Source organism: Frieseomelitta varia, unplaced genomic scaffold (genome assembly GCF_011392965.1).
Source record: "Frieseomelitta varia isolate USP_RPSP 00005682 unplaced genomic scaffold, Fvar_1.2 scaffold_255, whole genome shotgun sequence".
In the NCBI taxonomy this organism is placed as follows: Eukaryota; Metazoa; Arthropoda; class Insecta; order Hymenoptera; family Apidae; genus Frieseomelitta; species Frieseomelitta varia.
This window is the reverse complement of record NW_025109985.1, coordinates 83,016-95,237: the sequence shown is the minus strand read 5'-3', so window position 1 is coordinate 95,237 and position 12,222 is coordinate 83,016. Positions and strand designations below refer to the sequence as shown.

General features: G+C 39.3%; 1 protein-coding gene across 27 annotated transcripts in view; it reads left to right on the top strand.

The window, feature by feature from the left end:
- LOC122528705 (plasma membrane calcium-transporting ATPase 3) overlaps positions 1–12,222 on the top strand; it is a 60,191-nt gene that overhangs the window by 11,408 nt on the left and 36,561 nt on the right. For 15 of the 27 annotated variants that reach the window (XR_006306647.1, XR_006306641.1, XR_006306639.1 and 12 more), the window contains exon 13: positions 2,925–3,057. The exons of 1 other annotated variant lie outside the window; for it this stretch is intronic. Coding sequence is in view for 17 of the 26 variants with exons in the window: in XM_043654109.1 (XP_043510044.1) it covers positions 2,925–3,057 (133 nt within the window). In the remaining 9 variants the exon portion in view is untranslated. Of the gene's footprint in view, positions 1–2,924; positions 3,058–3,196; positions 3,528–6,619; positions 6,689–7,477; positions 7,622–11,304; positions 11,390–11,466; positions 11,486–12,222 lie in introns of those variants that run through there. 11 more of the 27 variants (XR_006306642.1, XR_006306645.1, XR_006306644.1 and 8 more) reach the window with 7 other exon arrangements.

The following is a 12,222-nucleotide window of genomic DNA, read 5'->3' as shown; positions in this document are numbered from 1 at the left end:
TAGGTGTTGCGAACGACTAAAACCAGCCATATTGCACGCATAAATCGGGGGAGAACGTAAGACGGGGAAAGAGGTGTGGATTTTTCTTGCTTTCTTGCATTGTGCGCGACGCGCACGTGAGAACGCGTTGGCATCAGCGATAAGACTACCATCGTTTCAACTGAAATGCAAAAAATGAAAAAAAAAAAAAAAAAGAAAAGAAACGAAAAAAGAAACTAACACGACTGGAGAGAATCCTCCCTGAATGCTTTGGGAATGAATCTCAAGAGCACACTCTCTGACGTATGTTGTTTCGTCTCGTCTTGTGTCTTGTGTTAACTAACTAACTAATCGTTGCAAATCGGGGATGGAAGTGGGAATAACACGAGTCTTGATTGGGTTGTCACACGGTAGATTCGATGACTTTTTATCGAGACACCCTCCTTTGCATGAACCTGTTTGCTCTTAATCTCGGTGATTCTCTACTTTTGAGAAAGATTTTGCCCATGTACATATACTTGTGTGTCAGTACTTTGGGGTCAGTTGTTTGACTAACTCAACACGACTAATCAACGTTTGCCCGCTTCAGCCGAGTGAGTGTCACAGTCAGTCACTCGACTAGAAAGTTCATTTGTCTTTTACCATGTGATTGACAGTTGTATAAATGATGCATTTGTACGAATTTGCATACGCAATTGAGACTGTCGTTGAAAATTGAACTGTTCGGAGTATCATCCAATTCTAACAATTCGTACACTACGCTATTTGGAACGTTACAATTTTGGAGATTGCGTTCGCACAATTATTCCCTGTATATGTATATATGTAGAACTGTTATATGTCGGTACGATACACGAAAAATGTATATATATATACGAGTGTAGCAACATCGAAAAGACAAGTTACCATTCGAAAGATAAGTATCATCAATAATCGGTATATCGTGTAAAGGTGTGATGATAGAAGGGAGGCATGCATCGTGGAAATCATTAATAATTATTATTATTAATAGCTGTGATAATCGTAGTGCTTCTGTTGGTTTATGTTTCTCGCTTTTATTATATATGAGTCCTCTTCTATCGCTTTTGCCCGTCATATGTCTCTCTTACGTCCCAACCGTGATAGCGTATCGCTTTTACGTAGCATGCTCCCTAGACGCCCAGAATAAATGAAACCCAATCTGAGACCATGGTGCATAGCGAACCACTGTGATCTGAATCGAACACATTGGACAAGAGAATGATCGCGCGTGCTCGGCTGTTCCCTCGCTCCCCCCCTATTTTGTAATTGTACGTTAGTGCTGGCCAAGTTGAACGAAGAATGTTCCAGGTTTCTCTGCCCAGCTCTAGTGGAGGAAACTTTGAACGTTCGGTGACAGAGACACTGGTGGAACAAGGAACACAGCATCCAAATAACCGAGGAAACGTGATGATGCGCCATGTCTTTGAATTGTTGTCTCGGCGAGGACAAAACTGAAACGAATCCGGTGAAGACAATCTTGCAATTATCGGAAACTGTGGGAAATGTTCGAGGAGATCATGATTCAAAGATTGATTTGCGAGGGATTTCTAGATATTGGTGAACAAGTTGTTGAAGGATCATAGCGAGTTGGAACACAGTTTGTGTTGGTCACACGTTTATTTGGATGCTGTGGTTATGTAGAGTCTCCAGTGAAAGAAATGAATAATCACAGCCCCCTTGGTGGATATATATATATATTATATTGTTAGTCGTTTCTCTCTCACTTGATGATATCTTAGATATACCAGTATATTATATATTAGACCTAGCCGTTGCATGACTGAAGACCCTTCTCCGACGTCTACGTACTTGTTTGTGTAAATGACTGATCGACAATGAAAAAAACAATCGGCGTCCCGATGATTCACCATCACTCGCCTCTCTCACGATATTATACATTGCCTAAATATATATATATATATATATATATATATATATATATATATATATATAACATGTATTTGTAATAGCTGCGTTTTCTGTTTGGTGTAAGGGATCTTAGTTCGCTCGCTTGAACCGAGTTCAAGTTCCATGAGCTCTCGGTTCTGAATTACTCTCACACAGTTGACAAATTCGGACTAACTAGACCACATACTTGTCGTTGAAATAAGTGGTAACTTTTGCGCTTAGCGCTTTACTTGTAATCACTCTGCTCTCTCGCTGGAGCTGTTACAACTCTGTTTTTTTCAACAATTGTTAACTATTTATCTGTCTCTCTCTCTCTCTCTCTCTTTCTTTCTTTCTTTCTTTCCTTCATTCTGTTTTCTTTTTTTTTCTGTCTGTAACATCTGTATGTCTATATATATTATGTCTCTCCTGTCTGTCTCTCTCTCTCTCTCTCTTTTCCTCTATCTGGTTTCGTTCTTGTACTTTCTCTGCCCCCATCTTTATCCATTACACGCACGGAGCCGAACTTTCTCCTTCTGAACCGGTTTTTTTCATTCTCTCTGCATCTGTTTCTCTCTGTCCGCTTAGGCTGCGCCTCCCAATTCGCAAGCTGCTTGCGAGTTGGGACCAGCAATTTGTTCGCTGCTCTCTCGCGTCGAGCGCACTAACAATACTAAACAAGCCAAAAAAAAAAAAAAGAAAAAAGAATTCAAAAAATAATCACTTAACGGAATATGGTTGTTACCGATGCAGGATGATATATAACACATTATCATGGGGTGCTTCTCTGCGGTGGTCGTCCTGGATATAACACTGTGCTAACGATCACCGGGAAGAATGCATCATAACAGACATCATGGGGTCTATCTTACACGTTTTTTTTTTTTTTTTTTTTTTTTTTTTTTTTNAAAATTTTTTTCCAAAAAAAAAAAAAAAAACAAAAAAAAAAAAAAACCAACCTACTACTTTGATTATAGACCATGTGTTGTAACAGGGATCGAGTGATGAAGAATTGGTTTCATGTTTTTTAAAAACAGATGGGGCCGCGGCCAGCCGGATGATATCGGTGCGATCAATCTCGGAGATGAGAAATTCGACCCTGACTCGGATAAAAAGCCGCGCGCAGGACAAATTCTATGGATCCGTGGTCTAACACGACTACAAACACAGGTAACTATCCCTATCTCTCACTCTCATGCCATCACTCGAAGTCAGCGTTCTCTCGGGTTCCCCGCCCCCCTCCGCCCCTCCCCCGTCCACCCCTCGAGATATATTAAAATAAAAAAAATAAAAATAAAAAAAAAAACAGTGTTCGAACAGTGTCGTCGTCGCAGAACAGTGTCTCGTTGTCGTCGTCTGCCGGAGGAGTAACACGGAGAAAAAGACGGCGAACGACACGAAGCGAGATTGGTTCACCACGGGACGACTTATTGTTGTTGTTGTTATTGTTGTTGTGTTGTTACAAATATGAGAGAAACTCGCGTTATTTTCTCTCTCTTTCTCTCTCTCTCTCTCTCTCTCGAATGGATCGACGAGTCTCCAGCCGTCGTATCCTGGCAGCGCCGATCTTCCTGGCGTTGCGCGCTGTGCTTTCAGCGTTCCATTGTTTTTTTTTTGTTTTTTTTCGACAACCACGTGTATCTTATTACGCGGTCGACTGTGTCATAACAACGCCCAACGGATTCCGTCGCCATCATCGCCAGCAACAAAACGATATCGTTGTCCTTCTTTTGTTTCATTTTTACTTATTTATTTATTTATTTATTTATTTACGTTTCTTTTTGTTCTTCAAATACTCACGACATTGCAGATTGCGTGTGCGCAGATCGGTGGGAGGGAGGTCAGAGATTGGACGAAGGAATTTTCAATTTTGACTTTTGCCCGTCCACGTTCGAGGAAACGAAGCTAGACAAGCTTCTCCTAATTTCTGTAGAAGGAGGAAAAGAAGGAGGACAGGATCTCCGAATACTTTTTTTCAATTTTGGGATTTTTGATTTTTGGAAGAAGCGCTCACTGGTGCAGTGGTGTGATCTGCGCACACGTACAATCTCTCAGAAAGTGTGTATATATATATAATATAATATAATATAATATATTATAATTACAATATTATAATATTATATTATATATAATTACAATATTATAATATTATATTATAATACAAATTACAATATTATAATATATTATATTATATAAATATAATATATATATTATACATATATATATATATATATATATATACGCGTATACGTATATTTATATATGGAATATACGTATTCTTTTTTTTTATGTTATTTCTCTCATCTGATTATTTCTTTCTCGAGGCCGTTGTTTACCTTGGTTTGCATTTTCATTTGAGTTCTTCGCCGTGTTACCTTCGACGATGCGTACCTTGCGTTCTTTTTTTTTTTTCTTTCTTTCTTTCTTTTTTTCTTACCCTCCTGATACCGTCTCGCGTTTGCTATACACGCAGAAAGAAAGAAAGCTCGACGATTTAACCGAACCGCTGCTTTTCTCGCCCCTTGTGTGTCTACGTCGAGGTTCTGGAAATCTGACTCCGATCTGGTTGATCGTTTCCTCTGTTTCACTATTTTTCACTGTTTTCAGTGACGTTGAAATCTTTTACATTGGTGTTCTTCCGAAGTTCTCTACTATAGATTTGTTATCCACAACCCTTTATAAGGAAGGAAGATGAAAGTTAGTGTACGCGGAGCTACGTTGTCTTTTCCTATACATAGAAAATCTATAGATGAAAATTTGATTGTTTCCCAAGAGAGAAATACAATTTAAACGTGTTTGCTCGTGTCCCCTTTTCAGAACAGGTCTTATCGAGTGTCGGGACTTATAAAGGGTTAAGAAAACGTTTCTAACTTTCTCTTTTCGAAGAGGAACATCTTCAAAAAAAAAAAAAAAAAAAACTGAGAGATATACCGCGTTTTCCCTTACGCGAAGCGTGTATCATCTTTTGATCAGAAGATGAATCTGGTTCCCTTTCAAACAGCAGATTCCTTTCTTTCCCGAGACTCGTGTTCGAAGAGGTTAAATCGAGGCACGGAGGACGAGCAGGGACGATTGGATCCCTCGATTGATTTCTCAAGAATGTATATATCTACTTGAGGGGGGTCTCTCCCCGATCTCTCCGCCATCTTATTGGCCATTTTCCTATTTTTGTCAAGCCAAGAAAAAGTTTCCAGTTGCAGACAGAAATTGAACCAAGTCGGGCACCAAGTAGCGATTTCAGAGAATTTTGCCAGTGAATGACAATAGGCCCAGGGAGCCTGATACGAGTAAGACGTAGAGACGGCTACACGGTAGACAGACCCAAGATCTCTTCAGCTTGTGTGTCAGCCCTCGGTGATCATTGCCTGATTTGGGATCCGTAGAACCTCCCAAGCAAGTAGGAAGATTTTACCCAGCTAGCCGCCAGTTTGCTCAGCGTAGAACCACAGATCTGAACCTCTTGTTTGTCTAGCACCAAAGCATTTAGTGTTCAAACAGTTGCCCGCCAGTCTCGTTGCGTCACGTTCAAGATAGACCAGACCATAGTTGTATTCCTGGTGTCAGGAATGGTCATAAAACTGAAGTGGAACAACAAGTGCCTTTGAATTGCTTTCTAGCTCCTCCTAGCGGAGGATTCAGTTCAAAGGGTTCTGATCAAGGTACACAGTAGTGGAGAATTCTGATTAAGGAACATCTAGGTTAAAAGAAAAGAAAAGAGAAGAAGATTTGTTAAGAAGTTTTTGACATGGTATTTCCTTTTTTTTTTTTTTTTTTTTTTCTTTTTAACACTGGGAACCAGGGTCGAGCTCCTCTCGAAGGAGAAACAGAGGGCTCAACTGGGAGATACTACAGACTCTTTTGTTAATTTAACGATACGGGGGGGTTGGAGAATCGCTCAACGATTTTGAAGACCTTTTTCTTTATAGGAATCGATATGCTCGAGCGAGAGTCGGAAAGGACGAGCAAAAAAAAACAGCCCTTCATCGACGAAAAACGTCTCTCGTGCTTTTTTTTCCCCCACCCCCGTTTTCACGTTTCCTTTTCGGTTTCGTTTCATATCTCCTCGTCAGTCCAGTGGGGGGAAAGAAAGGGGTTAAGCCTGATGAAGCTAGCGCATAACTTTGACCAAAACCACCGCGGCTCGCGACGGCGTGAAACGTGTTTTCGATCGCCGTCGCGATGTGTTTGTTAAATCACTCACACTCTTCGTTTCGTTGGAAACGGTGTCTCTTGGCTATGTGACGTGGAAGACGGGAGAAACCATCTCGTCTTCGAAGTTAGAAACACCCGACGATGGAACACGATCGCATAGTCCAAGGAGTAAAAAGAAAAAAAGTTATTATTGAAAGAAAATTTAATTTCCAAACCTCGGTTCTATGTGTACATACTTTCTTTGATTCTGTTAACTTACACCTCGCTTTCTCTCTTCGTTTCCTTCTCTTCTTACACTCTGAGGCGACAGTAGCTCGCGTAGAGCCCGCGAGAGAACAGTTTTGTTGTTTCGCGAGGCGAGTTGTCACGCACATCTACACGATATAAGTATATAATCGTTGTGTAAATAATTGTAAAGTAAGATCTCGCGCATCTTTCTCGCTAAGGAAAAGGTATCGTTGAAACAAACAGACAAGCGAAACGAAAGAAAACAAAAACAAAAAAAAAAAGACACAAACTTACTATAGACACCCACTCGATTAAGCTAATTATGTAAATTGAATATGTAACCTACTTTCAGACGAGCAATAGAACTCTGGTGCAGAATGTATCTGTGACAGGCAGATCCCCCTCTCAGGATTACTATATGGTTAGTCCGCAAGTCCAATCTCCGCACTGTTTTGACCGTTCTTAAATATTAATTCTTTATTATGATTGACCATTTGATCTTTTCTTTTTTTTCTTTCTTTTTTTTCTCTCTCTCTCTCTCTCTCTGTTCTTTTCCTCTTTGGTTTCTCTTGTATTAACTTAACTCGAGTTTGAGTTTCTCTTCTTACTTGGTTGCTTTTCTGTTTTTGACGTTGTTTGGTTTTTTTCCTGTCTTTACCCACGCCTATTCTTTCTTTCTTTTCTTTCTTTCTATCTCTCTTTAACAACATTTTTAACATTCGAGGCTTACTCTTTGATTTTCATTCTGTCTAATTGGCCTTGGAAATTGATTATATTCTGTAATTAATCATCTGCTTCTTTTCCGTTTGAGAACTCGTTTCAATTTTTCGTTCACGATTTTTCTTTTCTCCTTTTTTTTTTTTTCTCGGTTTTGTTGAGTCTCAGTTCTTCTGATTGTCTGCGTTCTCCAACGTGTATCTTTCTCGCCTGTTTTTCTCTTTCTCTCTCTTTCTATATTTCATTTTGTCGCAGTACTGCTTGCGAGTCGCCGCGAGCTTCTACTCGCTTCTTCCGCGCAGATCGTGCTATTTTTTTTTTCTTTTCTTCTGTTTTCTGTTAATTTAGTTTATTTTCCAACGCAACGAGATGGTACACACGACTCGTTGGTTGTTCCTCTTGTCCCCCTGTTTTGCGCTGTTATTTCTTTCTAACCATTCTGCCTCCTTGTTCCTTTCTCCAGCCAGATTAAAGTCCACCTGTTTTGTTTCAGTCAAGATTCTCAGCGTCGATCGCTCGAAGAGAAGAACGCATTCCTCAACCAACAACTCCAGCCCCCTAACCTCAGTGTTCAATTTTCCTCACAAGTATCTTAATAGTATGATATTCAAGGGACTACTGAGTAAATTTCCTTAATATCTTGCAACTAATTGAAAAACATTGATATCTAATGTCTCTAATGTTTCCAGACATTGGATGTAACAGAATGACAATGTATAACAGGAAGAATATTTTCTGTCTAACGATCTTGTGCTTGATCCTGATACAGTTTGCGGTTACAAAGTACAGAACTTTGTCAGGGATCAGCAGCTGTTGATTAGACAAAACATGCTCTTGTCATTGTCATTTTAAAGATTTTTATACATTGTAAAAAAGATAGTGTATATAGTAGCGTAAAGATAAAGATGAACAATCACTATGATTTAATACTCAATTTATATACACATATATATATATAAAACAGTGTGATAATTTTCCTTTTTAAATACAGTAGCCTCCAGTCTCTTCTCATCAAGCTGAAAAATATTGAAGAAAGAGTTACAATTCTCATGTTCTACTTATCTATCCAAATAGTTTTCCTTCTCTCCTCTGGTTTTGTCCCTTCACCTCAGTCTAATTATTGAAATAACGAGGTTCCCTGAAATTCCCAAGATCTTCTTGTGCGTTCACCCTTTTCGTTTCTTTTCTTTTCTTTCAAATTTTCTGTTTCCTTTTTCCATTGACTACTAAGATGTTGCATGCACATTTGTGCGTATGTATGTACGTATATAAGTTGCCCGTATATACGTGTATATACGTAGATATATGTATATATACACACGTGTATGTAACAAATGCATGCGCGTATGTGTACGCGTATATATATGTGTATGCGTATATATGTGTGCGGAACACACATACACGCGCGGCAAGGTACGCTTTCGCAATTCTACTTTTCTCTCTTCGTTTCGTTTTATTTGTTATTAAACAAAAAAAAAAAAAACACTATCGGTCAATCTCCTTTGTTCATACATTGACAGAATCATCGAAGTGATTTTTATTTTTATTGTAAGGGGGACATTGTTAATGTTCCTGCGCAAACACTTTCTTTTCTTCTTTTTGATTCGTTCTACTCTCTCTTACTTTTACTCTTCTTCTCTTCCACTTTTTCTCTTTTTTTCGTTTTTTTTTTTTTTTTTTTTTTTTCAACACAACAGTTTCTCAAGGATTGCTTTTGTTTTANTTTTTTCTATCAACACAACAGTTTCTCAAGGATTGCTCTTGTTTTAAGTGATTCGGTGGTTCCTTACAAGATACAAGAGTTTCTTTCTTCAATCAGCCATTGAGAATGAACTTTTACGTTTTCGCTATCTGCTTTCAGAGTATCTTCTTTCTTTTTTATATACTTGTCACTTCATTTCTTTTTTTTCATCGGACAGAGATCAGAAAGAGATTCTTACATCACACAAACTGTCTGTCATATGAGAATTTTATACATCATGAAGGTAATTCACCTTTTTTCTTCTTCTTTTTTTTTTTTCTTTTTGTTTAATAATCTTCTGCTGTAAAAGTAGACGTTGAATATTATACATCTACGTGTATATGTTATCTCTATATATTGTCACGCTTCAAGCATACATTTCCAAGTTGAGTTTGCGTGTCAGAGGTATCTCTCCTCTGGTATTTCACGTCTCACCTTTACTTTGCTCATTTTCAGACTCACAGTCAGTTCTTTATTTTCTCTGAGAGAGAGTATCCTTGACAACCGACAACATAAGAGACACGCAAGGAAAAACTGTCTCATTTAAATGCCAAGTTTATTAGCAACCACCATATAAAACTCTGATCTCCATCGTTACATATACATACTATATATATATATCTTACAAAGAAACAGCTATTTGTTTTTTCAGCAGCTTACTTCGAGCTCCGTCATTCTTGTTATTGTTCACCGTCATTGTTTAACATATTACCACAAGTAATTATCACGAAAAGCAAAGAAAAAAAAGCAGCTACGATGATTCTGAAACTCTCACAGAGCACAGGCAATCTTTCTCTCTTTTGTGGAAGCTTTCCAACAAAAAAGAAAGAAAACGAAAAAAAAAAAACAAACAAACAAACTCGAACAGCCGCCAAATTTCACTGAGAGACGCACTCGCTACATCTAAGTATTATTACCAAGCAGCCCCAGAGTACCTTGTGCGTGTGCTATGCGTGTGAAAAAAACTGCATGACCAAGAACTACTACCAAGACAGGAATCAAATTACGTTACAAAGATGATATATACGTGCGACAGACACATGGTGACAAAAAAAAAAAAAAAAGAGTATGTCTCGACATTGTTTCAACAATCACCAAAAAAAAAAAAAACAAAACCAACAACGACACGCTGTGTTGCATCCTGTTGTTTGTTGTTTCCTGAAAGAGGAGACGAAGCGCATAGTGACTGTACTCGTAACATACTTGTGTGTGTACGCTGCTCTACGGGACCGTCTACGATATTCCCGTTGGCTGATATCTGCTCCTTTTTCTCTCTATCTATCTCTATCTCTATCTTTTTCTCTTTTTTTTCTTTTTTTTTTCATTATTATATACCTCTCTTATTTCTGTTGCAGTGTGTGCGTGTGTTGCAGTCTTGCTGTGATATTATAACCATACCAACGTTTAACGTCTATGTGGTGAATGATACGTGGCCATAATGCATCGTGTGTCTTTCTCTCTCTCTCTCTCTCTCTCTCTCTCTCTCTCTCTCTCTCTCTCTTTCTCTCTTTCTCTCTCGATGTGTGCGCGCGAGCGCGTGTGCTGTTGCGTATGTTGTGCACAGTCTGTCTGTCTGTCTCTGCTGCTGTCTGTTTATATCTGTCCTTCTTGTTTGTCTGTGTCTCTGCCGTGTACACGACCAGTCGCCGAAGCTCATACTGACAACGAGAACCGAGTTTTTGCGTTGAAAAAACTGACAGCTAACTCATACTCTACTACTACATCACTCACGCCTTTCGTCTCATCACGTACGCACAAATACGAACAGACATTCGTCACCTCGCTGGAAGTCTCGCATCTTGAGGCCGATGTGCACTCGTTGTACCTTCTTTGGTTGCCTTCTGGACCAAAGAACGCTGAAAAAAAAAAAAAAAAAAGGGAAGGAAATTAATATTTTTGACGGTCTTGGATTTCAGGAAGTTTCATAGAACCGTGAAGAATAATCTCTCTTTGAGAAATTGCTTTGGACAGTCTGCTTCGTTGGAGAGAATTCTTTTGTTCTGTTTTGTGATTCAGTGGGCCAGCTTAATCAGTTTAATCCTGGACCATTGAACCAGCTTTATTAACTCAGTCAATTCATTCAACAAAGAGAGGAAACTCGCACTCTCTTCAAGAACGATTGAAGACGATCAAGAGCTTGCGAATTTAGTTAACCAGTGTAACGAGAGAGTACGTTCCAACTCGACCTCTTGTTTTTGTACTACGTTGCACGAAGCCTCGAGCCTTCACACTCACAAACTCTTTCACACTCTTCTTCGCGGACACACCTGAGAAAAGAGACCTAAGAGGCCTCGTCCGGTAAACTGGGAAACATCTCAATTAACGAGAACGAAGAGTCCAGCTAGAGCAACAGATACAAAAAAAAAAAAACAGAACAGAACTAAAACATAAAAGGTAACAACGAGACACGTACCAGCCCAGTGTGAGAAGGGATTTAAAAAAATAAAATACTGACGCAAACGCCATTAAAAAAAAAAAAAAAAAAAAACAACACGCCTAAAAACAAAAAAACAAAAAAGTAACAAATACTACGGAGAGAGTAGAAATTAAGACTGATGGTATGATTTGTGGTTTGTTAGCCAGCGGAACCCATTCGGGAGACTGAGGTATAACGGGGCGGCAGTCTTGCCCGCCGCCACACTTATCCTGTCGGAGTACAAACAAGTACGTAGCTCATGTAGATCGCCTGCCGTTAATAATACGTTGTATCGTCAAACTCTGCCATACGTACGCGTACACAGGACGGATCGTCGACGTACGTACGGTGTTGTGTGTCGACGTGGGAACGTCGCCGTCGGCCCTGTGCCCCTAACTCGCTGGTTCGTCGCTCGAGCCACCCTTTTCGCCACCGTGATCTCACGTTTCGCCTCTCGCGAACAGCAAAGAGAGCAATCTTGTGAATTTTGTAATTTCAATATATATATATATATATATGTTGAGGATAACACACTAGAACTACCGACGAGCACTGCTGAAGCATAAAAATCTTCCATTTATTCGTTAAAGAGACGTTACGTTGAAAAAGATAGGAAGGAAAGCCTTGTGGTAAGAATTAACATGCACAAACTTTCATTCTACTATATGTTCTACTTCATGTTTTATCTCGTGTCTAACGAAAATTATAAATTTTGGTTGCAGTAATATTGGTTTGTGCCATGTTTTTGACCGCTTTGGCAGTTCTAGTGTTAAACGTGAACGAAAGGACAGTCAAACGACGATGGGATGTGTCGACAAGTGCACTATATATTTCCGTTTAAGAAACTGTTGACCGATGATGCTTCGAAGCGAAAGTTCATGCGTGGCGAAAGGAATTGGAAGCCTGCGAAGGGGGTGTTGCCCGTGGGACGATGGCGACGATTCCTCGGGCACGAATGCAGCGAACGATGATGTTTCGTTGCACTGTTTTCTTTTCTTTTTTTTCTTTCTTTTTTTTTTCTTTTTTTTTTGGCAAACAAAGTCGAAAATTTCCGTCGGCCAGCGAACGAGCGATACCGGCG